The sequence below is a fragment of the Larimichthys crocea genome, chromosome III, assembly GCF_000972845.2.
Source record: "Larimichthys crocea isolate SSNF chromosome III, L_crocea_2.0, whole genome shotgun sequence".
In the NCBI taxonomy this organism is placed as follows: domain Eukaryota; kingdom Metazoa; phylum Chordata; class Actinopteri; family Sciaenidae; genus Larimichthys; species Larimichthys crocea.
Window position 1 is genome coordinate 43,724,906 of NC_040013.1, and position 27,976 is coordinate 43,752,881.

Here is a 27,976-nt window from a genome sequence, read left to right on the forward strand (position 1 = left end):
AAGTTCTGTTTGTTTTATTGTTATTTCTGTCATTTAGTCTATAATGCAAATCGAAATGGCAACAGATTTCCTCATGCACTGCCTGTGAAACACTGATATGTAGAAGAAGCAGACATGTCAGTCCGGACGCCTCCACCTCAGTGCACTGATCACCTCAATGGATTTCAGGTGTGTAGGTGCATTGGGCTGATGCAGTCTGCTGGCTGTTTGTTCTCCACACCAGCACCACCAGCTACAACAGCAGTGGACACGAGCTGGTCTTTGTTTTCTCGCTGTTGACAGCAGTCTGAACACACCAGCTTGGAAATGGCTGGCAGGTAACGTTTCTTTACATCAGCATCACATGTCAACAGTATGCAGAGGCCTTTTGGATCTTCTTATGATTTTCATACTGAGTTGTTCATCAAGACTAGATATTATTTAGATTATTTTAGCCAGGTTTACCCAGGTAAGGCCAGGTAAAGGTGTATGTTAGGGAGTCAGATCAGACAAAGAACGTTTCATAAATGTATTTCAGGATTAAAGTACAAATGACTCTCTCCATATACGTTTCAATGGACATAAACATATTTGTTGTATATAAGGTAAAATGTATAAAATCAGGTTTACAAGTGTATTTGTGATGCACACAAATACTTTCTTCTTTGAAATAACTAGTACAACTCCATTAATCAAAAAACACATTTGGATGTTACATTTATATACAGACTGTGGACGCTACATTTACAAACTGTCATTCGCGGACCTCGCAGCATGACGGGTGTTTTATTGAGACTGTGACTTGATTCGCAGAACAACAGGAAATAATCTGAAGCCAGTCAGATGGCTTCTTCTGTTTCAGCAGTCAGCTTAGATTGAAGGATGTGTGATATAATAACATAGCATTACATCTGCACAGTCTATAATTATGAATTAGACCACAAACAGTGAATCACACAGCTGTCCAGTGTGAAGTAGCAGCTCTGCACAGGTAAATGGTATCTCTTCTGTTCTGCATGATTTAAATATGTTTGAGTTATGAATGCATTAGTTAGCTAAATGATCTGTGTTCCTATCAGCATTATATGGCTAACTTGTTAGCTAACTCTAGTGTTAAACTAACACTGTCACTAACTTGGTATGCATTCATCACACAAACATGTTTACATGAATTTTGCCTTACCTGTGGAGGGCAGCTATCAGACTCCATGTTGAATCTAATCTCAGTATTACTTAACTCTAACTGCAGATATAGTGGCAGACTTCTGCAAGAAGCAACCTGAGGCCACACCTGTTTCTAGGCATCAGGAGTTTGACTGGTCAGGGTGGAAATATCAGAGTAATTCACTCAGAGGAGTACGGTGGGTCATTCTTTCACCATCCTAAATACATACCTGAATACTCATGTGCATTAATTATTATTGAGACTGATCTGATGTTACTTACCCATCAGTGTTTCTTTTTTACTATTTACCATCAACACTTTTCATTGTCTTTGTTGATTAATTACTTTTGTTGATACATTCTTTTTTTCTAGGAGCGCTGATGATTACAAAATCACTTGTACCAAAGTGTTGCAGTTCATTCGGACCCTGACCCGTAAGAAGCCACTGGAGCCAGAAGGTGAGGAGTCCAACTTCTGCCGATGTCTGACCACCTTAGACCTGGGTGTTGGCAGCACACTTGGAGCTAGTGTGTACGTGCTGGCAGGAGAGGTGGCCAGGGAAGTAGCCGGGCCCAGCGTCTCTTTCCTGGTTGCAGCAGTGGCTTCGGCCTTTGCAGAATTGTGTTATGCTGAGTTTGGAGCGAGGGTCCCAGAGACAGGCTCAGCTTACCTTTATAGCTACAGTATGTGACGGTAGGAGAAGGCATTTGTGACTGGCTGGAACCTGCTGCTGTCCTACGTCATTGGTAAGTAAAACAGTAAAGGTGTGCTTGATTTGTAGACTGTGAATGGGATACACATGCAAAATGAAGAAGGTGCCAAGACTGTGAGGTTTTGGCTCCAGTCTATTGGACAGCTTTTCCTAGCTTTTAAGCCAACATAAAATATGAGTGAATATTTTTAGTGGTCTCATGTTAATACATCTTACTTATCATTATCTTATTACAAATACCCTGTAATATTTGGGACCACTGACTTTATATGCTATGATTAGTATTATTTGAATAAGCACTTCTACAAACCATAGCAGCTTGGTGTAGTGTGTCATATACACTACACCTCATCTCAGTGTCATCTTTGATCAAGTTAAATATCTGCAGCACTTCCATAAAGCAAACTTTTTCAATGCACATAAAGGATCAAATGTTGATGACCACGATGAAACTGAAGTTGAATCTACTCCAGGGTGATCTTGCAGAACACTTTGCTACGTCACAAAGGGTTAATGGGCAGGATCTTGGATATACTGTACACAACTGAACAGCACAGGAGGATCTTCATCCCTTGGGTACCAGTAGAGACAATCCAGAGTACAATGTTCCCCAACACGACCTGCAACAGTTATGCCTTGTCTCTCATGTACTGTAGAAACCCACAGACGTTTTAATGGAAATTTGTGGCACTATCCAACCACCTTTTAACCTCTTCCTCTTCTGGTTCAATAACTGTAGAATGTGCAGGCACAAACTTCAAAGTAATCAATATTTTTACATTTTTTTTCTCCAAAAGCCGCATTATTGACACCCAATTCCTTAACCTCGAAACTTTCCCATTTCTACTATTGCACTCATGACATAACCACAGCACTTGATCGGTTTAATCCTAAAGAAGTCTGTGTTGGAAGGTTATTTTGTTTTAGATAAATGGTTTGAGAGTTATGTTGTACACTTGTACGGTTAAATTGGGCTCATTTTCTTGTGATCATAAATTTGTAAAATGTGACAGCCTAATCTAATGTAAAGTATACGTTTGTTCTTCTCAGCCTGGACTGGGACCTTTGATGACCTTATAGACAACATTATTGCTAAAACTCTGAGAGAACATACACCAATGGACTCATCTAGCTTGGCTCCATACCCAGACTTCTTTGCTGCTGGGCTGATTATGCCGCTCGCTGGTAATATCTGTAATTTCACAAGGATGGATGGATGTTATTGTAAATAACAGTATATAATAATAATACTGATGATGATATAAGATATACATACTATAAATAATATACTATGAATATAAATATGTGAATAGAATGTGTAAAAAGACAAGAATATTAGTATAAATATGATATATAATATCAATATGGTTAACAGATATCACATATGATATGAAGTAAATGTTCCAGTATTTGGAGTGGAGTGTTGCGGTACAGAGTGCAAAAGATGACAGGAAGATTTAGTCCAGCACTGTGATGTGGCTCTGACAAAGGCAGATAAGTTATAAAGTCTGATTGCAGTTGGGAGGAATGATTTCCTGTATCGTTCCTTAGAGCAGCGGGGTTGAATGAGTCTGCTGCTGAAGCTGCTCTTTAGCTTGTTCAGTGTTTTGTGGAAGGGGTGAGAGGGACTGTCCATGATTGCCAGCAGTTTGCCAGCATTCTGTCCTCCACCTCCTCCTCCAGGGTGACTTATAGAAGATGCCGAATATTCTGCAAGCTGATATTAGGTTATAGTTTTACATAGTCTTTCTTTTGTTACGAGATTTTTTAAGAATAACTGGATTCAAAGTATCAAAGTTTAAGTTGAATTTATTATTCTTGTACAAGAAGGAGTGTTTAACAGTGCAACACACAAAAGGGGTTACAGAGAAAAGGCTCCCTGAGGAGCTCTAACAATAGGTTCTTATACATTGTTCAAAAATGGGCTGTCTCTGACACCTCCCCACTGATACAGATAACATCATAACATTCCTTTGGTTGGTTTACTACTCAGTAATGAGCACTATAATATATTTTACATCCACATGGTACTCCCCTGGCCCGTCTCTCCTGTCCTTATACCACTAATTTATAATTGTCTCTCCCTACCAGCCTCAGTAAATCAGAGGCCAACTAAGGGAGGTATGCGAGACATACAAAGAACAGGACAGACACACTATCTGTATGAGTTAAGACATCTGCACCCCAGTAATATCCTAATTTTATTAACATCTTTTATTTCATTTCAGGGATTCTTGGGTATGGTGTGAAGGAGTCATCAGTCCTAAATACAGTTTTTACTGCAGTGAATATAGCTATACTAGTTTTTATCATCATCGCTGGTTTTATAAAAGGAGACCTCAACAACTGGTACATCACTCAGGAGGCTATCCTGAACGCAACTTATCACATGGAGTAAGATTTCTCCTTTTACACACAATCAGGATTTATATTATATTCTGAAGGGTCAGCTCCCCTAAATTTAAAAAAAAATATTTTGGCAACTACATCCATTATATTTTCTCAGGTCTGCTCAGTTTATCAAAAGACTCAACTCAAGCATTGATTTGGACCAGAGAGCGTCTTAAGTCCTTTTCTTCTTTTTCTGACACAGGTCATTAAGGGTGTGCAGTTGACCTGAGTTTGTTTGAGGGGGAGGCCGCCAACTCTAGTGCAATCACATAACTGCCCTCTACTTCAATACACTTTTTTTGGGGGGGTAGAAATGCATTCCTCTGACAAATGTATTTTATGAATTACCCCCCCCCCCCAAAAAAAAGCAACATTGACATCGTTAAATATTTTCTTTTCTTTGCACAGGAACTTTACATTGACACAGAATGAAACCACTGACTTTGGTGTTGGTGGCTTCTTTCCCTTTGGCTTTGAAGGTACATTAGCAGGAGCAGCAACCTGTTTCTATGCCTTTGTTGGATTTAACTGCATTGCCACAACAGGTACTACTGACTAGGTTAAGTATGATTTTTTTTTTTTAACACATTTTATTGAATTGAGTGCAACAGAGGAATTACGTCTTAGACCAACAGACACTAAAAACTGCTTTAATGTGTACTATGTTTTAAAAAAGGACATAAATCATTGCTTGGTAATACATTTTGAAATGTTTTGGTACAAACATTTGATGTCTGCAGTAGTCTTGCTTTCAGGTGGCAAGAACTGGAATAAGGAGGAACAGCTAATGAACCTGCTCTTTCAGGGGAGGAGGTGCAGAACCCACAGAAAGCTATACCTCTAGGGATTGTTGTGTCCCTGTTCATCTGCTTCTTGGCCTACTTTGGCGTGTCTGCTGCTCTGACACTTCTGATGCCCTACTACCTGCTCGAAACCCACAGCCCTCTGTACCTGTGGCCTTTGAATATGTTGGCTGGGAGCCTGCAAAATATGCTGTGGCTCTGGGATTCCTCATTGCACTCTGAACAAGGTACAGGTCTGTAGTCCTTCAGGACCGTAGTCCTTAAAGCTTAGTTTAGTTTAGTTGGGTTTAGAGTTGGCTACTGTATCAAATGGCTGAGAAAGTTCCAGTCCCAGTTATGCAAATAGCCTCAAATCACCATGCCATGTTTATGATAGTACATAAACAGGTAGAGAGAGAATGAGATTGGGGAGAAGTATACAAGCATTGCATACCATGTCTTCATTTAGTGAAAGGAAACACAACAAGAAAAAATCAGAAGCAAAAAAGATAAAAGTATATATTGCAATAAGTTGCATGCCAGTTAAAGCTCAGGTTCCTTGTGCAGGGGTGTGTTTATAACTGATGGAGAAAAGACACATGAAAGTCTTGACTAGGTAAATAATCAAAAAAGAATGAAATAGGAAAACACCAAATATGGGATATCAACAGGCAGCTCTGGGCATCTTCCATGGCAGCGTGGGGTTGCTGGGGCCAGCTGGGTTGGGCCTGCTAGTCAGCTGTTCATCTGCTTCGGGCATCGCCCAGACCCCAAGTCAACTTGATTGCCTTCTGTATTTCCATGTGCAGTGTTCAGATAAAACGAGGAGCCACTGGGGTATTTTTTCACGTTGTGATCAAGGTTGGTAATACATAGCTGAGTGATGGTACACCTGATGATATGAAGCAGGTGGATGTGGAGACTGGAATGCTGCAGCCCAGAGTAGAGGATGGTTTTAGTGTAACATTTTCCAAACGTTTGAACAGGTGGGAAAGGTCAAGTGGCATGGTGGATGTCTGGTGATTCAATTAAGCTTCCACCAAGTTGTCAGTCATGACTGTGAAATGGATTTTGAAGCAATTATGTTTAACTAACTATGTAAGCGATGATGGCTCTTATATGGATAATTACTAGTGCTGTCAAAATTAACGCGTTAATTTTGTCGATTAATTTTAAAGAATTAACGCGTTAAAAAAAATTAACGCAATTAACGCGGTTTTGTTTACTTCCGGTGGCGGCCGCCATTTTGGATGTGGCAAAGTAGATCTTTGTTTCCCAGATATATTAGTATGTGTGTGTGAATGGGTGTATAAGAGGCATTAACTTAAAGCCCTCACGGAGACTGCGCCCTGGGCGGTCGCCCACATTGCCCACAGCTAAAACCGGCCCTGCTTGTATTAGTTTACGGGCAGATCTGCCACATCCAATATGGCGGACAGGTTAACGTATCGCAGCAACGGACCAACCTGCTCAATGCGGTGTCTGTATATATGTCTATGATCTATCCTAACTAAAGGAGAGTCTATGGCGGAAAGATGGATAAGGACGGACTTTTAGGGGGAACATTTCATTTTAAAAAGTTGCCTGACGGCTTGTCAAAAACAAGGCAATTTGCACAGTTTGCAAAGCCGAATTTAAATTCCACAGAAGTAACATGACTTTAACATATCACCTCAAAGCAAAACAACCTGCTGAAATTACCTCCACGGGACCTCGCCAGTCTACACTACAGGAGTGTGGCACTCGTCAGTATATTTCCTCATTCTGGCTTTTTTCTATTTGCACTGTGCATATGTGCACCCTAATCCAATAAAATGAATAAATTTAAATATACTTTCTCTGTGTTTATTCTACATTAATTTGATCATTTTACATAAATAAATATTCATTATAAGTTTCAGTCTCAGAAAAATGCCTTTAATTTATTGATACATTTATTCATAGATTAATCGCGATTAATCGCGATTAATTACAGAATTTTTTGCGATTAATTAGTTAATTTTTTTTAATCGATCGACAGCCCTAATAATTACTGAAAATAGGTATGACATAAAATGGTCAATGTTAAAAGGGCAGTACTTTAGTGGTTTAGTGGAGTGATTGGTAGTCAGATTGGAAAACAGAATCAAAAACATTGATCCCTACATTTCCCACAAACAAACTTATAACAACCAGTTTTTCATGCAAAATGTGTATTCTCCGGTCATAATTTTATGTTTTTGTGTCAAGTCTGTTGATTGCTTAACAGAATTTTTTTGCATATGTCGTGAGAATGTCTAACCTGTTTGGTGTAAGCAAGCTTTCCCTTCTCTCATTGGGCATCGTTCTTCTCCAACAGTCTCCTGGGAGTTATGTTTCCAATGCCACGAGTGCTCTTTGCCATGGCAAGAGATGGCCTGCTCTTCAAGCCTCGTCGTTACATTGTTGTGGATTAAGGCGTTCACAGAATATGTTCAAGATGATCAAGGAGATACCCTGAAGTCCTTTTTTTGGATTGACTTCCTGTCTGATGTCTTCTTTGGCACATGTTTTTACGCTAACAATGGCTTTGATACAGTATGCTAACAGTGGTATGTCTTGTACCTGAAAATATATTATATACATGTTGCCATGCTAAGTTCTAAACCTCTTGTTTGTGATTTTATCCATTAATAGCTTGATCAGGCATTCAAGACTATGTAATCTTGAATATTATTTTATTATATGATTGTTTTTGTCAGTATTTGACAGTGATGATAAATAATTATCTGTATTATGGAATTTAAATCAATAAAAAATAAATGTTAAGTGGATAATTATTGCAGTGTCTCATATTTTTCATCAAAGGCAGGAGTATCAAAGTTTGGGTTCAGCAGAAAAGCTGTTGAGAATTATCCGATCCATTCATTCCAGTAATTCCACATAAAGCACATCAAGCTCCAGTGTATAGATAAAAAGTCCACCCATTCATCAGCGCAAGTGTCCTAAAGAATTTCTGCCCCAGTATATCCTGAGGTAAACAGTTTAAATTTTGTGGGTGCTGCTAAAAGCATTTAAAACTTATGTTTAAAAAAATGCAGTAGCATTTCTTGTCACATGTCCCATCGCCTAATCCATAGAACATATTGGAAACAATTTTTGTTGAAGTCCCTCTGGTAAAAGTACCATGTGTAGGCTTTTGAGAGAAATTGAATAATTCTGGAAAAACAGCTGTTGCCATTACACTTTTTGAAAGTAACATTGTAGCAATAACCAATTCCCCAAAGCAACTGACTTTTCTTACCAAGCGCCAACCTCCACACCTGGGAAATGAAGCCAATACAGAAGTGCCAAAAACTGCAATTCTTCGAATGGTGGTTTGGTCCAAAAAAACGGTTTTAGTCTCTATAGCTAATTTCACTGTTCATGACAACTGTACTAAGGTTGAATTATTTTTTTTTTAACTCACCTGTTCAAATTATATTAAGTTACAGTTACCAGGCTGCTTTGATTGACACGTAGTGCTGTTAGAGATGGCTTGTTTGAGTACCAAGGGTTACCCCAAAATCCCAGCGGGTACATCTCTGTCAGGCCATGCAGCCACAATGCTGTTTTGGCCTGTCCTTTGTGTGACTTAAAACCCCACCCAGAGCGTTGCAGAGCATTTAGCCCACCAGACAAATTAAGTCCTTTTGACACAAATGAGCAGTGGCTCTACACAAGACCCCCCCAAAGCTCCTTACTCTCTCTAAGGCTGAGGATGCTCATTTGGTCCACTTGTATCCATGATCTTATTCTTTCTGTCACTAAATCAAGACGGTCCGGTACAATGTCCACAGTACTGCAGATGTTGCATCAAACTGTTAGTCCATCTCATGCTCCATTTTCCTACACGAGTGAACAAGACCCAGATGTATTGAAACTTGGGGCAGCAACTCGCTCCTGGTGGAAGGATTCCACTGTTTTCCGGCAGAGAACCATAGCCTAAGAGTTGGAGGTGCTCAACTTCATCCCGGCTGCTTCACACGTGGCTGCAAACAGGATCAGAGACAAGAGGCAGCCCTGGCCAAGTCCAACACCCACTAACTTTGTGCCAAGAATACAGATACAACTCTCACTTTGGTTATACAAGGACTGGATCGCTTGTACCAATGGCCCTGGTACCCCATACTCCCTCAGTACTCCCCACAGGAGTACCCAGAAACCATGGCCGTAAGCCACACAAAGCACTAATTGGTCAAATCCTCATGACCTCTCAGCACCCTTGCAAGGGTAGAGAGCTTATCCGTTCTTCCACAGCCAGGACAGAATCTGCATGGCTCCTCCTAAAACTAGGAGTCAACAATCATTTGGAGCCTTTTTCATTTCCAGCACCCTGAAATAAACTTTCCCAGGGAGGCTGAGCAGTGTGATATGCCGCTGGTTGGAGTACACCCTTCAGTCTCCTTTGTTGAAAATGGGGACCACCAGCCTGGTTTGCCACTCTACAGGTACTGTACCTGTCCTTTACAACATTGAAAAGGTATGTCAGCCAAGGTAGCCCAACAATGTCCAAAGCCTTCAGCATCTCAGGGCAAATCTCATCCACTCCTCACGCCTTTCCGCTAAAGAGCTTTCTAACTGACTTGGTGACCCCTGCCAGGGGCTGAGGCTTCCCCTGAGTCTTCAGGCTCTGCCTCTTCCACAGAGGACATGTAGGTTGGGTTCAGGAGTTCCTCAAAGTGTTCCTTCCCCCACCAAACAATATCCCCAGTCCAGGTCAGCAGCTCTCCACTCCCCTCCTGGTTCTCGTTCTGGCTCAAGGAGGGTACCACGGTCTCCCTATTCCGGGCGAGGTCCTGCAATTTGCTTTGATTATCTTCATGGGGGTCTTTGTGAATTACATTTAATTTGATCCCTCCACTGGAACCAATTTGCCTTGGAAGACCCAACCAGGGGCTATTGCCCCAGACAACACAGCTCCTAGGATCACTCAGATATGCAAACCTCACCAGGACGTTAAGGTAGTGATTCTTGGGGGACCTTCACAAAATATGAAACAAATATTTATTATTATCCCCCTCTATCGTGAAGCTCTAACATGGTATCACCCCTGACAGAATTGATGATGTTATAGAGTACATAATATGCTCAGCACTGGGGGTGCCCCTTTCTCACACAATGGTTTCATTTGACAGGTAAGATACTAACAGACAAAAGAAGTTTTATGAACTCCATCACTAACTAACCATACTAACCATAACTGTGTAATGAAAATGGCAATAAGAGTAAGTGAAATAACATGATTGTCTATCATTACTGTGTTAACTTTAGAATTTACATATAACATAACAATGAACAGCACTAATCACTAATACAAGTAACAAATGGTGTAGTTGAGACCACCAAAAATTCTCCAATGCCACTTGAATAGAAATTTTGGAATTTGAGTGAATTCGCCCTTTAAGTTCTGTGCAGTCTTTGCCATTAGACATTTATATAGTTAAACCTCTAATCTTCATAACTAGATGAAGCTCTGCTGCTTCAGGACTCAATCTTTTATCATGTTGACTGCTTAGAACTGTGTTCTACCTGCTTTCTGTCACTCCACTCTTCCTGTGCTACATTTCTCATCCACTCATTGCCTAGTTCTCTTAATATATACTATTCTCCATCTACCCTTTTGTCTTAACCATCTACACCATCACCCTTCTTTTTTCCCCCTGTGCTCTCCCTCAATCACAGCTCTGATTGATGTTGTGATTGCCAGGCTGCAGTTGTTACAGGGTGACTATACAAAGAGGCTAATTTATGTAGCCAATCTAGTGTTCATTTGTCAAGCATCACTCATCATTTGTGGAGCCTGCTGGACACGCTGCTGCCAGTCTCTGAGGGCCTGACATATGTTGTTTTGTTGTTTTGATTGCAATTAGAGGATGTGTCTGCGTATTAAAGAAGCAGTGGAACGTGACTGCTGCAATATGGCCACACCTTAGTGCTACTGGAGAAAGAAAGAACAACAGAGGGAAGACGGGGGGAAGGGGGATTTGTGTGGCTGTGAAAAAGTTTGTCGAAATGGTAAAGATTATTGCCACTGTGAAGAAGAAGGCAAACAAAATAGTACTGTAATACATCTAGCGGCAATAATAAGAGTCTACAGTGAAGCTAGCTGCTCACTGAGGGTGTACTCACAATGTGAATGATACCAGGCTAACAGGCTTACAATACAGTACAAATGGTAAGCTGATATGATATTTACCATGTGCATTTTTTTTTGTTTAGTGTGTTAGTATGTTGCTAATTAGCGATAAACATAAAGTACAGATTATAATAGATTAGATAATCTGACAATCTAGCATGGTGATGGTGCTACAGAAAAAAAAAGTCTGGAGATTTCTGAAGTAATCCTCTGGGAACCATCAGTGTCCAGTGTACAAAATTTAGTTCCATTCCATCTAGTAGATGTTGAGATGCAGGATGACATGTAAATATCAACCTGTTGGATAAAAAATGACCTACTGGTGGCGCTAGAAGAAAACTTGGAATCACAAAGGTCAGTAGGATTCATCCACCGGGGACCATGAATATCTCTATCAAGTATTGTTGCAGGCCTTGTAATAGTTGTTATATTTTTAGATATTTTAGTAGTTTAGTCACTGCTAGTGCTAATTTTGGTTTGGCAAATTTCAAATCTTTTGTCCACTTGATTTAGTTCAAGCTCTTCACACACACTGCTTTTCTAATGAGTGCATATATTGTTCATGTATGGCCAAGTTCAAATCTGAATATCTTAAATTCTTGAGGGGTTTCCAAAGATGCTAAATACATTACGTGCAACTGAATTTGGGGTCTAAATAAACAATAGAACATTAAAAATATTTAAATTTGATGATGTGAAGCAGCTTTTATTTCATTTAATTGTTATTGTGTGGACTCTCAGAAAAACAGAAACTGCTTTCTTATTGCCTAATAATAAGCCTAATAATAATTTATCACATAGTAACCAGCACCTTTAGTTACACGTTGTACGCTCATGTATGCTTGATGTATAAGTGTTTGAGACACAAAATGTAAAATTTTTCTCTTATCTTAACATGAAAGCTACTTTGGAGTATGACGTATAATTAGGAGATTAGGTTTTAAAACATTAAATAAAGAAACATAACATGGAGATATTATTACTGACTTGTTTTCAAAGATTAGTGATATTCTGAACTCAGAGATGAGCTGATCTATACTGGCATCTCGACACATCTGGCCCAAACACAACTGTTACACTCATTATTTATGGTGCACGTTGACTTCCCTTCACCAAGGATTCACACAAACACACACAAAGTACACACACTAACCTAGAGTATCTCGTATGTCTTTCCTAGCAGTTGCTGTGCTGTCCTGCACTTTTTTTTTCATCCTGTACTCCTCCTGTCAGTCTCTGTGGCTCACCTGAGCAGCTGCCACCAACAGCACTGAAAATGAGTCCATCAGGGACACACAGACACACACACACTCGTACAAACCCGCCTTATTAGCTGCTCCAGATTGGCCATCCTGAGGCCCAGATGACTGTGACCTCCCCGCGCCCCCTAAATGCAGAGTTATTGTGATTAAAGCATGATTGGCAGCACTGGTTATTAATTCTAATCTTGGGCACATATGCGGGGTGGTGGGCAGAGGGCAGGCGGTGGTGTGTGCCAGGCGGACGCCACACGGAGGCTAATTCACTCTGACACGCTATCAGAGCACGGTCACACACACTCCACATGTTCCCCCGACACACAGGCACTGCCTATATGCTGCACACACTCACCCCCCCTCTAATGCACAGGAGAGGGGAGGCGAGGAGAGAAGGTTATCCTTTAACAAGACATACGCACGCACACAGATTTCGCAGCACTCCGACACAAAAGTGGCATTTCCTGAAAAACCATTAAGGCGCTCTGTACCTTCAAGTACATCATTTGAAAGCAGGAGGCCCGCGTGTTAAGCAAATCAAAGGTCTTACATTTCATTCACACCACTTAGAGGCAGAAACTGGATTATTTTGAAAATATATTTTTCTTTCCTCAAGGTAAAAGCCTTGAAGCAAATTATGTCTCATCCGTCTTAATAAGTCTCTTCAAGGGTTAAGATGTCTCCTCGGAGGCTGCAAATTACGGGAGCGGTATTACAGGAGGAATGGACCAAGTCTGATCACTCATCAGGGTGATGTCGGCATCACAGAGCCTAATGAAAATAACAGAGGTTTAAAAGTCAGTTATTATAACTAGGATGACTTATTATTCTTGTAATAATTTGGTAAGCATATAACTGGATACAAATGAATGGTTATGACTTGTGTTTTTTAGCTTTACTGGTCTATACTGAATGTCAAAAATGAAATGTCTTCTTCCTTTTCAACACATGTGCCTGCATGCAGCGGATCTGTGGTAAAAATCTAAGCAGTGTTGTTAAGGAGAGCAGGAGGAGGTACTCATCTTTCTCCTGCAGGGGGCATTGCAATATCATGCAAGTGAGAGTGCACTCACACCTTTGTGAATTACACGAGCACACACAGTGTGACTTGAAGGAGTGTCATGGTGAGTTAGTATTCACTTTATCAGCACATATACCTCACCTGTATGTCACCCTGTGCAGACTGGACACACACACGGTCATACAAATAGTCATTTATCTTTTGATTAAACAGTGTTGTATGAAAATCTATAATATATAGCCAGGGGGCAAAGGTGTTTTTAGTTGTTATCCACTGTGGTTGGGGGTTTGTAGATGGGGCTGGAACCCCTCTGTGTGGAGCTGTGCATGTTCTCCTTGTGTCTGTGTGGGTTTTCTGGGTCCTCTGGCTCCTTCAACAGTGCAAAGATGTTAATCAGTATCTCTAAGATTTAAGATGCAAGTGATCGGAAATGGTTGTTTGTCTCTATGTGTCCAGATTGCCGACATCAGGCTCAAAGTCAGCTGGGATTGGCTTCAGCCCCCCCGCAACCCCGATAAGGATAATCGTTTAAATTAAAATTATCCACTGCAACCTGCCTACTGATGACGATACGGAAAACTTGTTCACACCAGCATTAGTCTACAAAATGTTGCAGATTAAGGTACAGTATGCAGTGTGCATTTGTTGAGTGGCTGTTTGGTTTCCCCGTATAAGTGCACTCCTCCCTGCACTGGACAGCATACACCAGATTACTTTTCTGGGTGTGAGGTGTACAGTCTTTAGGGTGTACCAGTTTCTAAGTGTGTTGCTGGGTTTTAAATGTTTCTGGGATTTGATGCTTGTTAAAGATCCAGTGAAGTTCAGATAAGCCAGATATATGGTATATAATGTCCTAATGTCTATCTTTCTTTTCTTCATCACCTCTAGTGTTGTCCTTCCTGGATCTTGTGGCCACTTTCTCAAAGGTCCAGTCCAGTCTTGAAGAAAGATGACCTGCATGACTGAGAACCTCCACAGACTTTATTGTCATGTATGAATTTTGATGGTGATCCATGTCAGGATTCAGGTCTTCATCTGGCATGTGTAGAGTGCTTTCTTGTTTGTGCTTTCTCATGTGATTAAGTGCCTAACCGCTGGCCTTCAAAATTCTTTTTCCTTGCATTCCAAATTCATTGCACAACCATTTGAATTTCAAGACCAACACCCGCAACCTGTATTATTATTATTGTTCCTGCATTTTACTTGGTGATATACTGTACCACTTCTCCACAATGACTTCCACTGCAGCTGTAACACATGCTTAGACAACAACAAAGGTGTCAGGTGTCCTAAAGGTGCGCTCATTTCTCAGAGCTCAGGAAGGAAACTCTTTGAACGGTAGCTCATCTAAAAAAAAACAAACACAAATAGAGCTAAGACTAATAGAGTGACAGAAGTCAGTGAAGTAAGAGTGCAGAGACTCTATAGGAGAGGACGTTGATTATAACTAATAGGCGCAGTGCATTATGGTGCATTATGTTGGCTGGTCATAAACAGTATGGAGTCGAGGACTGAGGTGAGAGTGCTTTAACAGGCTCCCACCATCTGCACGTCAACGTTTAATGACAGCAGCACAGGGCCGGGTGACAGCAGCATTCTCTGCATTATTAAAGCAACACACACACACACACACACACACACACACACACACATAGACACTCAAAACACACTGAACACTCAATAATGATACCCGGGGGCTTGAATTCGAATAAAAGAAGAATTTTATTCTTAACATCTCTTATCATTATCCTTTCCCGTCTTGTCGCCTAATTTTCTCTTTTTTCTTCTGCTTTTCCTCTTTCGCTCTCTCCCTTCTCCACTCACTCCCTCCTCTACTCATCTTTTCTCCTCTCTTTCCTCCCCATTCCTTGCGTTAATTCGTTCTCTTTGCTAAAACATAACCTCATGTTTGCTACTCTTCGCCCCTCATCTCCCCTTTCTTCCTCTCCCCGCTCTTCATCAGCACATCTGGAGGTGTCATTTGAAACACCCATCCCTCCAGGACCTGACACATAAACACACATAAACACACACACACACACACACACACATTACCTCTGGTGTCATTACTGTAATGTTATTTCTATGCGAATATCACATGAAAATAAGCTGCGGATGACAGAAAAGACAGAAAGGAACATCAGGAAGAAAAACTCAAAGCTAAAGGGACACGCAATGCCCAAGGAGCAGAGAGCAATCTTTCATTTATTCAATTAGCTAACGAGGCGAAGGAGCCAGACACCAACAGAGGATTGATGGTGGGGAAAAACTTCTCTCAGTAGGCGATGCTTACTCAGGACTTTTACTCCTGTCTCTCTTTGCTTCTCTCTGTCTTCTCCTTTATTCAGGAGGAACGTTCGCCAGGGGAAAGAGAGGGACCTGAACGTGGGGGACCTTCAGGGTAACCTTGAGCAGCTGTTTTCTGTCTTGGAGGAACAAAATAGAACAAATGAAGACACAAGAAACACTGTATTATCCTGCAGTCTGTTCTTTCGGAACTCATCGTTATTCTAGTATAGAGTCCCAGAGTCGGCATATTCAGGACCTTCAGAACCCATCTGAGACAATGGACAATGATTGTACCTCTGTGGCCAACATATCTGGGCTTTCAGTGTCAGTTAAGAAAATGAATGACGGATATCTAGCAATCCAAAACTTCCTCAGCAGTCCGATTAACAACTTGCAACTACGCAAGAATATTGAGAAAGAGACATATCTGCTAATCTCTTTAAACCAGGGATGTCCAAAGTATGGCCCGGGGGCCAATCACAGCCCGCCGTCAGATTTCATGTGGCCCTAAGCTTTGGCTTCTTTGGTTGACATAATGAAGCATTTGAACCTCTAAGGACATAACTGCTGGTGTTACATATCTGTAGATGTGACACAAAATATTACTTTCTGAATGATTTTGTTAAAGAGTGATATGTTTTAAACTTAAATGTTAACAGACTTTGCATTACTCATAATAAGTCATGTGTAGAATGAACATGATATTAAGATTTCTATCAGCTTCATGCTAGTTTAATGTATTGCATACAATTTATTCTTTGTTATCTGACTCCAGATGTGAAAGAAAGGAAGAACTGGTTTCTAGATTTGTTCACGCCTAGTGGCTTCAATTTGGTAACATTGTAATTAAAAAAAAATTATACTTGTGACAGTGAATATGAAATTGTTACAGAACATTTATATGTAACTTTTATTGTTTTTCATTTTTTAAATGTTAGTATTGGCCCCCGGGCATCTTCACACTTCAAATCTGGCCCTATTTTTAAAAAAGTTTGGACACCCCTGCTGTAAACAGATATCTGCATATGAGAGAATTACAGACTATACAGACTGTTACAACCAAAGCCTGCTGGTCAATACTTGAACTGTGAAATGGAAACAAAAACACTGCTTAACTACTCACAATTTTGTATACTGTACGGTGAAGTGTTACTCTTTATTATATTGAGAAACATCTGAGAACAAGGGGACAGAGAGTGGTAGGAAATTGTAATACGCTGGTACACTTGATATCATATTAATGATAGACGCATGATAATATCGTGTGAATAATCCAGCACCTCTTGAAATATTTCTGTTTTCTTTCTCTCAGTGTTATAGACTGGTTTGCACAGCAAACATCTTCAGGCAGCTATGCATCTTAACCAGCAGATTCAATATATAGATTTTTACTTTAACAGTTAATACTGAGTTGATACTGCGTTTTGTGTAGTTGTTGGTTTTTAAATCTAATATTTTGCCTTACCAGAACAGCTGGAATCAAATGAGGGGATGTTGTCTTCCCTTCCTTTGTGTTTCTGTCTATCACTACATGTTCCTCATCATCTGATCAACCCACGCAGTACAAAAAGCCGCCAACCTCATAAAGTCTGCCATTCAGTCTCCATCGTGGTAACAAATGTTACGGCCAACTTTTGGCATCTTTGCATCAACCAATTTTGTATACCTTGATCCCCCTGTGCCTAAGGATATTCCAGCCCAGTCTCGTCTCTGTTCCTGTTTTTTGACTCTTGCCACCACCAACTCTGCACAAAATGTCAGATTCCCTGTGAGCAAGAACTAGAGTTGTCACGATACTAAAATGAGTAACCACGATACTATACCAGACAAAGTATCGCGGTTCCAGGTATTATCGCGATACTGCTGCCTTTTTTTATTATTATTATTTTTATAAACTGCAATGTATTTGTACAAGTTAGTTTGAAACAACGACGTTTGTTTTTTAAGCAAAATTTGTGTTGCCACTGACGAAGACGCCACGGCAGACTCGCTGCTCGGGCCCGGTGCTTCTGCCATGGTGAGTGTGTTGTCTCGTGTCTGGGCGAGACAGAACTTTAGCTTGTTGTTTGTTTTGAAGCGAGTTTCTATCGAAGCGGAGCTGTCTTCGCGGAGTTCGTTCTTGCCGGCAGAAACACACGAACAGCCAATCAGCTAACAGACGGGCGGACCCAGCGTGTGGAAACAGCCTATCATATCCCTGGACGTCACCAGTAACAGGCAAACAGCCAATCATTCAGCAGCTGTGTAGTTCGGTTGCGGTTCCATGTTGGTTTGTTTACAAAGGAGTAGCATGCAGTGAGAAGCCGGGAGGAGAGCAGAGGCGGCCGCTATGTAGCGGAGACTGGCACCGGTAGTATAGTAATCCACGGTAGTACCGTCGTGTAAAATTTCTAGTATAGTAGCGACGGTTATGATTTGGCACCTCGGGGTACCGTGTATACCGTGGGTATCGTGCAACTCTAGCAAGAACTGTACCTTTTCGATCTCGATGACATCATACTATTTTTGACTCAGTGGTGTATCCCCTCCTCATACATGACTGAAAGTAGATTGTCACTCTCCAATTATTTATTTCTGTAAATGTTTTACTCTGTCCAAGTGACAAGTGACTGGCTATTTTGTTCAGAATGTCCGACAGGACACAAAATGTCACCGCACACGGACCTTCTAAAGGTTACGACAGAAGCAACACTAAATACAACAGGACACCATAAACCCTTGGTGCTTTCACAAGTTTGTCACATCACAAAATGAGCATATTTTGGAACTATTTCTGGAACTCTGGATATCTGTTTCCCCCCCGCTTCCAGTCTAAGCTAAGCTAATAGCCACCTGGCACCCTGTCATCTAACTCTCAGGCAAAAAGTCGAATAAGCATATTTTTCAAAATGTCAACCTGTTCCATTAAGAGCAGCTGCTCTAACATAAGCAGTGGAGGTGGGTGGAGTTCTATATTGTAGTTTTAACCGAGTAGAAAGTGGTCACTGATAAAGCAGGCGACTGACTGTCTGAAAATGGACTGAATGTCTTCCAGACGACGGCTGACGAATGTCAAAAGCAGCTTTTTTTAGCCACAATCCAGTGCTTGGGGGTGAAGTGTTAACCCCTGGCCTGAGGTCATGCCTTGACATTCAGGTTGACATTTCAGTAGGACTTCAGCTTCCATCGCCAGTAAAGGTCAGTGTTGCTGTCCTGTCAGCAGGAGGTCGTGAACTCTGACCCTGAGGGGACACCGGGATGGAGATTGGACTAAAGAAAGGGAAAAAACCAGTGTGTGCTTTCAAATGGTTTAAAGAACGAAGAGTGTAAAGAACAGTTCCTTGAGACATCTGTTGATCAAGGCACACACACACACACACACACATACACCAACCTTGAGGGGTGTTAGATTTGGGTCAGGATCAGAAAGCCTCTCACAGCCCATCTGTGCTACTCTGGAAACTCCACAAATTTCACTGGGGATTTACTTGGACCTTGGAGGACACCTTTACTGGGTTGACTGAAAAGTCCAACAGCAAAAACTCTGCACAATAATCGAAACATATCTGAAGATGGGTTGAGTACTGCTAAAGGCTTCATAGCATTTGTGCCACACAATAATACACACACTTATACCTGTATGAAAAACAACCTTTAGGATGCTATCAGTTTGCTTCACAAAGCCCAAAGCAGAACCCTAACCCAAAACTTTTCCAAATCTGTCGGCCAAGTATGGGTGACAGCAGATAGCTACTTGGGGTTGTTTTGTAAGCAGAATGATTACTGCTAGTCATTTTAAAATATGAATCTATCCAGTTGCTTTGCTGGCCAAACAAAGTAGACCAGATCCCTATGCTCAGGAACATTTTCCAGATCCTCCTGGTGTGTCATGAGGTGTTCCCAAACACGATAAGATACAAAATCCCTCCAGGGTCTACCCTGGAGTCTCCTAAAAAATAAACCACCTCAACTGGCTCCTTTCGATGCAAAGGAGCCCTTGAGCTCTGAGCTCCTTACCCTATCTTTAAGACTAAGCCCACCCTGCAGAGGATCATCTTCAGTCATTTCGATCATGTCAATCCACAGTCTTACTATTTTGGTTACTCCCCAAAGTTCATAACCATTGGTCAGTGTTGGAACTCAGACTGACTGGTAAATTGAAAGCTTCGCATTACCGGTCGGTTCCCTCTTCACAGCAACGTCACTGACATCACTGACCTCCATTTTACCCTCACTTGTGCACAGGACCCCAAAATATTTTAAGCTCCTTCCCAACCCAGAGGGACCAATTTGCCTTCAGAGAACCAATCAAAATGGACGACAGCCTGAGATGCAACATCCGGGGCAAATGAATGCACATATAATCGATTACATTCTGTATAGTACCAAATTATACTGCGCTTGAGGGTAGCAGATGAGCAGTACCACAGTACGTCTTTTACATTATGGTAATTTAGGCGGCTTACTTATGAAGAAGTAACGTAATGTGAAACAGACCTAAGCTGACAATGATGCTCCACTGCTGAAAGTTACTAACAGTGAATAATAATAGTAATAGTGATTTGGCATAGTCAGTTCACTTTGATTCAGATTTGTCAATAAAGTACTTATGTTCTTGACCTTTGTTTACAACATAAAAATGAAAACAAAGTGATATGAACTAGTCGTTTTGAGTTTGATGAACCAGAGCAGTATAACCTCTTAAACTGAGTTGAAACAAGCAGCCTGCTCCAATGTCGATTAAACTTAAAAAGACTTTTTCCTTGTTTCCTTGAGTTTTTACAGCAGGAGAGACAATGCAGACTGATTCCTGGTGTCCGCCCATCCACCCCAACCTCCATCTTTTGAGGCTTTTCAGATTTCTTTGTCTCAGATTGGCAGGAAAAAATAAACATGGGTAGTTGTAAGAGTTTCCTTCCTCTTCTCTCTTCCTCCGTACTTGTTCCCTGTTTCTTCCTTCAGTTTATCTTTCATTTCTTTCTCACCTTTCTCTTCATCCTCTTCTCTCCACTGTTCTCCCTAATTTGTCCACCTTTCCCACCTCTCCTCCCTTCAGTGTCCCCATTAATTCTCTCTTACTCCCATACCTTTTGCTCTATCCTTTTCCCTTCCCTCCCTTCCCTCTCGCTTTCTCCCTCCCACCATCTCCTCTCTCCCTCCTCCTGTCTCTGTGATCCTGCTGTGTTTCTTCTTTATTTACCACAGGAGCCGCTGAGTTTTCCAGCAGGCCCCGACACTTTAGGCTCTGATGGATAGGCCTGTCACCAGACGGGTGTGATAAACGGTGAGGTGATGGATAGATGTGCCGGGGCGGTGGAGACATCACAAAGCAGTTTCACAGTTTCGCAGCTCCTCGCCAGGCAGCGGGAGGGCCCGAGGGCGGCCATTTTGTGCCAAGGCACGGGCCCCTAACGGAGGAGCCGGGGCCTAATGAGGCCAGATGATTAGACAGCAGAAAGACGGGGGAGGGAGGGGGGCCAGTAATCTGACTCCAGTGGAAGTAGAATGACTTTACTGAAGTACTACTAATGGTGGGAAAACCTAGTGGAGTAAAAAAAATAAAACGTAGCCCATTTAAAACACACTCAGAGTTTAAATGTGATTAAGTTAAGTAATAAATGTTAACGCTGTCGTATGAGACAGAGCAACCCGTGATATGAGCCTCACATCACTACCTGCATTGGCAATGAACGCCGCCACAGTTCATGAATCACTAATGCAAAATAATGGGATACAAGCGTAATTTGTTAAAGTCTGAGTCTGAGTGATTTTGACCTTTTCTTTCTTTTCTTTTTTTGGCCGATGAAGGGGACACAAGCATAATGTTGGACTGCAGTGTTCCACCAGTTCTGCATCTATTCTCCATCTATGTTAAATTGAAGAAATTAAAGCAGGTAACATCATCAAAAAGTACGTTTACTACACCCCTTTATCGACAGCCTCTAAAATGATACACCAACCTTTTTTTTTTTACTGGAACCAAGCAGAAATATTTGTTCATGATCTAGATGCTCTTTCTTCTCACATTTTTTGCATCCTGTTTTTTTTCTTGCAACTGCAAAATAAAAGCATTATGGAAATCTGAAACACCTGAAAAAGCCCATCAACACCATTAAATAGTGAGAAGCGATTAGATTCTTTTCAGCGTCTGAGTTTGCAAGGCTAGAAGATCAATAACAAAAACAGATCTTTTCCTTGTTTGTCACTGTGTCTTTTAAAGCCATTACAATTGACCGGAGGTGGGACAAAGCAAGTCCTGGCTATGAAGTAATAATGAAGAAATAATGGATGCTTTATAAACTTTTTAATGTGTTCAAAAGGTTTCTTGGTGACTCTTCTAGCAATGTGCCGCGGGTGATTCTCCGCACAATGACAGCACACCGGACCGGAGCATGCTGATTGATTTGCAGCCTTTAATAATGCAAACGAACACCACTAACAGCGTCTTCACCAGAGGACTGCACTTTCTCCCCCGTGGAACATTATACGATATAAAATCCGAGATAATCAGGAGTGTGTACCATGGTGTGTTATTCCCGTGACGCAAATAAAAAGGTATGAGCTGGATGTTTGGTGTGTTGCCATCTGTTTGCCTTTCTGTGGGTATGTATTAATCCAAAGTATCATCTGTTATCTTTCTGCATTACTTAACACACCTTTCCTGTGATGCTCTTGTCAGATGGATTCAAAGGATATCTGTTGTCAGGAATATGAAGCATGATGCTGCCTACTTTTTGTATGACTTTGGAGGATTTCAAGTCTTTCCAGCTCAAAAGGCTGAAGTCTAAGTGACTCGAGTCCATACCTCTGCAATAAAGTGATGATAATGATTCATATGAATCACAATTTCTGATGACATCAGAAACAGTTGTTGAATTCGATCTAATAAGCTGATGAAGTGTTAAATCCGTCAAACTATCTAAATAAAGTGTTACCCCATCTTGTGACCTGCCGCCACTGGTGGTTAAGGTGTGGTTGGATTCAGGGATGGATGGGATGGATGCAGGGAGACATTGTGGTCATGGTTAAAAAGAAACCAGCACTGACAGTTAGGAGATAGGAGGCAAAAAAGTGAAATCCTGGTTCAAAGTCACACTTTGTTGACACGACTGACAACAACCAGTCATTATTCGCATAGCAACCAGGTCCTTGTCAGTAAGGGCTCGACAGGTTGCCAAGTTGGCAACCAGTTCTTGGCCTTTGGTTGCCATCAGTGGCAACAACCATTGAATATATATATATATGGGTATATATATATATACATATAGATATATATATATATATATATATAATAGGGATGGCAAACAGCAACATGTGCACTCTAATTGGATACATTTTTAATGTTTGTTGCATTACTGATATTATACTGATATTGTGTGCACAACAGGCAGACAAAGACCTTTTACTGTAATAAAGCTTTTAAACATTCTTCCATGTCACATTTTCATTATTCAGCTGACACATACCTGTGGTGTCTTAATTATTCAAAACATGTGACTGAAAATTGGCATATTTTTACTTGCAGCAACAAAAAAGTTAAACCCTGGTTGACAGCCTGGCAACCACGTAATGTTGACAAAAGTCTGTGTCTCCATAATTATAATAATAGAAGATTTCATTTCATTTTAACAGACAACCACAATTTAATAATATATAATGTAATAAGCAGCTAGTTAGCTAATGCACATTGCAACTGATGCAACTGTTTATTATAATTATATCATTTTTGTTTTTGCTCTAAAAACACACTTTACTTTCTCCATCCTCCATGTCTATTATCTTTTCAGTCAATTTTAGTTCTTTCTCAGTCAATTTCTGTCATTGCCACATCTTTGTCTTTCCTGCTCTCTTCCTAATCATAATGGGTGTCAGGCAGAACACTTGGCACATCATACCTAAACTTTACATTTGATTTGATTGTAGTCAGTGCAAATCAAGAAGGAATATCCACAAATCAAGACTTGAATTCAGAGATAGATAAGATACAGTCTCTGACATTTATTGACATTTTCATTAGCTCATTTTATAGCCTCTCTATGCTCCACTTCTTCCTTCTCCTGTACTGTAGCTGCTTGTAATGACATTAAACATCCAGAAGAGATCTCTCTTGTTCTGCGTTTGGACTGGAACTCTGGTACCTCACTGAGCCTTTTAGTGAGGCGCCAAGTCAGTGTATGTTTGTGCCTTCTATGTTTTAATTCCAGATGTATGAAAGAGAGAGAGACCGGTGTGACTGTGAACAAGAAATGCACCTCGTGCAGGTGGAGTGACAAAACTTTACTTGAATGTAGAACCTCAGTGATGTCTAATTGCCTGATCCAGCCAGACCAGCCAAAAGAAGCCTGTTAAAATTGGACCCTCGCTGTTTCTAATCACATTGAAGATTGTAGAATAAAATAAAATTGGCCCATTCAAAGAAGCAATCAAATTATAATTCACCTGTTATGATGATCAATATACAATTAACGTTCCTCAAATGAGCGGAGCCCGAGCACCGAATCTCCACCAACAAAACATCTTTAATCTAGAAAGTAGCAGATGTTCTAAAATGATCAAATCTTAACAAAAGCTCAAAGTAATGCCTCAGCGCCGCTGAAACACTGGACCTGATTTTCATATAAAAGTCACGCTAGAAGAAACATTAGAATAATTTAATGCTCAATAAATCTAGCTGCTTGCATTTCATGCAGGGACAACAAATTCTTAATAAACCTGCACTACTTTGTGGACAGAAGTGTCACTCAACATCACCAACTTGGCCTATAAAAAGTCACTTTTCCAAACACTATGCTGATATCATTCCTGCCTCCATGGATCACTTATGAGATTGAATGTTGGTAATATCTAATAGCACTTCTTACATGTGACAGTCATAAACATGTCCATCACGGGATGCTTAATGTGATGATAGCTTGGCCACAGTAATAGGACGCTACCATCAGTCTGCTGGACTCGGTGTTCATGATCTCAACTGGCCACTTTAGTAAATAAGCAAACCTTAACTGTTGCATAGATATTTTATACAGTGTGACCTTTTTTATTCCATGAAAACTCTTTAAGCATTGTGTCGTAAATATTTCACCCGAGAGCTCTTCAACTACAATATTGCTGGCTACAGAGTTATTTGAGTCAAATAGACGGTCGTGTGAAAACTTTGAGTAATTCTTTCTAAGAGTGAAATGCGAAGACTGATCCCAGCCTCATGCCTGAGCATTTAGCACAGGGACATGGGACATGGGACATGTTTAGGTTAGCTTGATGACAGGAAACAGGTGTATACACCAGCCTGGCTTTCTCCAGAGTGAAATATGCCTACCAACACCTCACCACAATACCCAAGGCTCACTAACATATACGGTGCTTTTCTTTTTTTGGCATAAACCTGGTCTATTGGTGGTCCACAGATCACATTTGGCCCAGAAGCACCTCAAGTTGTCCAGCATACTTACAGTCCGTTATGGCAAAATAAGTAAACTTCCCATCTTTGTTCAGAGTAGCACATATGCAGTACTGATTGGGAAGGATGTTAGAAGATGTATCATGCCAGCAATCATATCTTTCACAAATCAACGTTTTCTCGCATGAGTTCAGACCGCGCTTCAAACTTTCAAAAGATCTGCCTATTGCCAGTCACAAGTAGGGAAGAGTTCTATTGAAAATTTCTCTTTGTCAACCCTGAAATGTAAAATTGACAATAAAACCAGCAGCCTAACCCTGCCTGGAGTGGCAAGTACTTTAGTTCTTTAGTATTTTAATGTTTCCAAATGCCAAACCGAAGCTAATTTGCAATGAGTGCAGTGACAGGTTAAAAAATATAATATTCTGCTGAGGCACTTTGAGAAACACTAAACTTTCCTGAAGGACCACAGGACACTAAAGTGCAGAGTCTGGTCATGCTAAGACAGCTACAGGAGCTTCATGTTTCCTGGAAACATCCATTCACTGACTCAGAAACTGTGAAAGAATGCATGCTGGCCGTCATGGATGTAGTATATAGTGTATATATATATATATATATATCTATATATATATCTATATATATATATATATATATAATAGTATGACATCCGCTATTAAAACTGTTCTCCTTTCTGACAAAACTGATAACACACAATTTTTGCACATCTTTATTCTTTGATGGCAAATGCTTCCAAACTTTTTGGAAATAGAAGAAAGGTTTTAAACAGGTTGCTGATAATGTCTGGCACATCTACATTTCTTGGTTTTAAAATCTGGCCCAATTAAATTTGTAATGACAGAAAAAACTGTAAAACTGTCACTTTGTCGCTTTTTATAGAGTTACATGGTGGAACTATTTCCTGGTGAACAACAGCTGGGTGGAGTGACTGTGTGCAACTTCCCATCATCTTGCCACCAAACCGGTACCATGGTGAGAGACTTTGATTAAAAACCTTTCCAAACTGCTGAAAAACAAAACAAAGTCCTGGACGAATGAATAAATACTTTCTTATTTCTTCATTCTCACAAGTTTAACAAATGAGATACATAATGTTAATGAAATTCAGTAGACATTCGTAGCTTTAGGTGTTAGTGGCCTAGTTCTGTTTGAACTGAACAGAAAGGTTACCTGTTTCCTCCCACCTTTCTTTATGCTAAGCTAGGCCGAACAGAGCTTACCTCCATACAATAGTTTGATATTTCTAGAGTTTCCTGCAGTCTCTGTTGGTCATCTCAAATTGATGAAGATTTGAGGCGTGTAACTCCCCGAAAATATGAAACATGTTGTTTTTTTATGCTTCAGTTCTGTGTGAATTAAACAGGATACAACATGTTAACTGCTTAGCTTGTATGTGGCACAAACAAGTCTTTATACTAAGCTAAGCCAATCAGCTGCTGGCAGTAGATTTATTGTGTATTGAATGGACATAAATGAAAGTATCCATCTTTTCACCAGAATCATAAAAAGAATGCAAGTCCTAACACTTTGACCTCATTCTTGTGAGTGTAATTGTTGATGATGTTGCCTTTTATCACAGTCTATGTGATAGACTAGATAGATAGATAGATAGATAGATAGATAGATAGATAGATTTACTTCTTGCTGTTACATTTTCCCTTCTTCATCATTTTTCCTCTACCATCCCCTTCCCCCACATGAGCACTTGTACTGGACTGAGAAGACATAAACTGAGAGAGAGAAATGCTGTCACACACACACCAATCACACACACACACACACACACACGCACACACACACACACACACACACACACACACACACACACACACACACACACACACTGTGTGATGAGGAGGTAACTTTTTGTGGCGGCTAGCTGTGAAGAGAGCCACCTAATTAAAAAGATCATGAATATTCATTAGACACTTGTACTGCTGCAGCTAATTACATATTCAGAGAGGTTTGGTCGCCGGCGTTAGTGTGAGTGGTCTGATTCAACTGACAACTCAATAAAACACAAGCAGCAATGTTTCAACCCGTTTGCGGACATAAATCCATTGTACTGGCTCCATAAATGTATATAGTAATGTGTGTGTGTGTGTAGGGAGGCCAGTGGGGTCATGCATGTTTGACTACGACACTTAACATAGCTTGTGTTTTTACTCAGCACAAGGCAGAAAAGTTAAACTGTTGACCTGTAGTCACAAACCACAACAGAGCTAATGAATGTCCACTAAAGCTTCTTCACAATAAAAGCATGGTTCACCAGTGGAATACATTAACTGTGAAGCAGCAGGAAACGCTCTTTCTCCATCAGCAGTGACTTCATACAGCTGGGTCCATGGAAAAACCAGTAGCGACCAGAGTAGGGACTTTTCTCAGAAGTAGTTGTTAGCAGCAATCTGCTGTAGCTGACGAGCTACTGATTTATGTTTAACTGTAAATGACTTTACATCTAAGTCTTATGTGACTGGGAGAGCAGATTTTTGTTATATCTGATGTGCAATTGTCTGAGAACAAAAACAAACAGCCTCGCCAGCGTCCATTGCTCAAGGTAATTTATTTATTGCTACATTGTTTTCAACCACCAAAATCTTCCAGTAACAATATCTCTGCAAGCTGGCTGGCATTCAAACTAGCAGTGTCCCAAACTGACATATGTAAAGACAGACATGTAAAACTTTTTATCACATTGTGGAACTTCTTAGTGAACAGCAGTTGGGTGGAGTGATATAGTTTACTTAGAAGACATATTTGCATCGACTCCCCTCTGCAAACCATGTCTCTTTGGTGGAGCATTTCATATTCTGAGTAATATAACTTAAAAAATGTAAATGACATAGGT

At 40.6% G+C, this 27,976-nt stretch overlaps 1 protein-coding gene and 1 long non-coding RNA gene across 2 annotated transcripts; one reads left to right on the forward strand and one right to left on the reverse strand.

Annotated features, from left to right (window-relative positions):
• Nucleotides 1–204: 204 nt before the first annotated feature.
• LOC104928967 (phenylalanine-specific permease-like) lies at nucleotides 205–7,814 on the forward strand. Its single transcript, XM_027275149.1, has 7 exons — nucleotides 205–317; nucleotides 1,229–1,340; nucleotides 1,517–1,602; nucleotides 4,085–4,250; nucleotides 4,656–4,792; nucleotides 5,053–5,277; nucleotides 7,368–7,814. Exons 4-7 carry the CDS (start codon nucleotides 4,246–4,248, stop codon nucleotides 7,592–7,594), a joined length of 594 nt encoding a protein of 197 aa, XP_027130950.1. The 5' UTR covers nucleotides 205–317; nucleotides 1,229–1,340; nucleotides 1,517–1,602; nucleotides 4,085–4,245; the 3' UTR covers nucleotides 7,595–7,814.
• A 7,258-nt stretch (nucleotides 7,815–15,072) lies between these two features.
• On the reverse strand, nucleotides 15,073–17,499 carry LOC113744483 (uncharacterized). Its single transcript, XR_003461571.1, has 3 exons — nucleotides 17,398–17,499; nucleotides 15,736–15,868; nucleotides 15,073–15,447 (listed from the first exon to the last, which is right to left on the reverse strand). It is a non-coding gene; the product is annotated as an uncharacterized LOC113744483 (long non-coding RNA).
• Nucleotides 17,500–27,976: the final 10,477 nt, after the last annotated feature.

Bases quoted from the DNA above. Each gene is read 5' to 3' on its own strand.
- LOC104928967 (XM_027275149.1), top strand. The intron at 4,793-5,052 runs GTACTACTGACT...CTGCTCTTTCAG, and splicing joins TAACTGCATTGCCACAACAG to GGGAGGAGGTGCAGAACCCA. The intron at 5,278-7,367 runs GTACAGGTCTGT...CTTCTCCAACAG, and splicing joins CTCATTGCACTCTGAACAAG to TCTCCTGGGAGTTATGTTTC.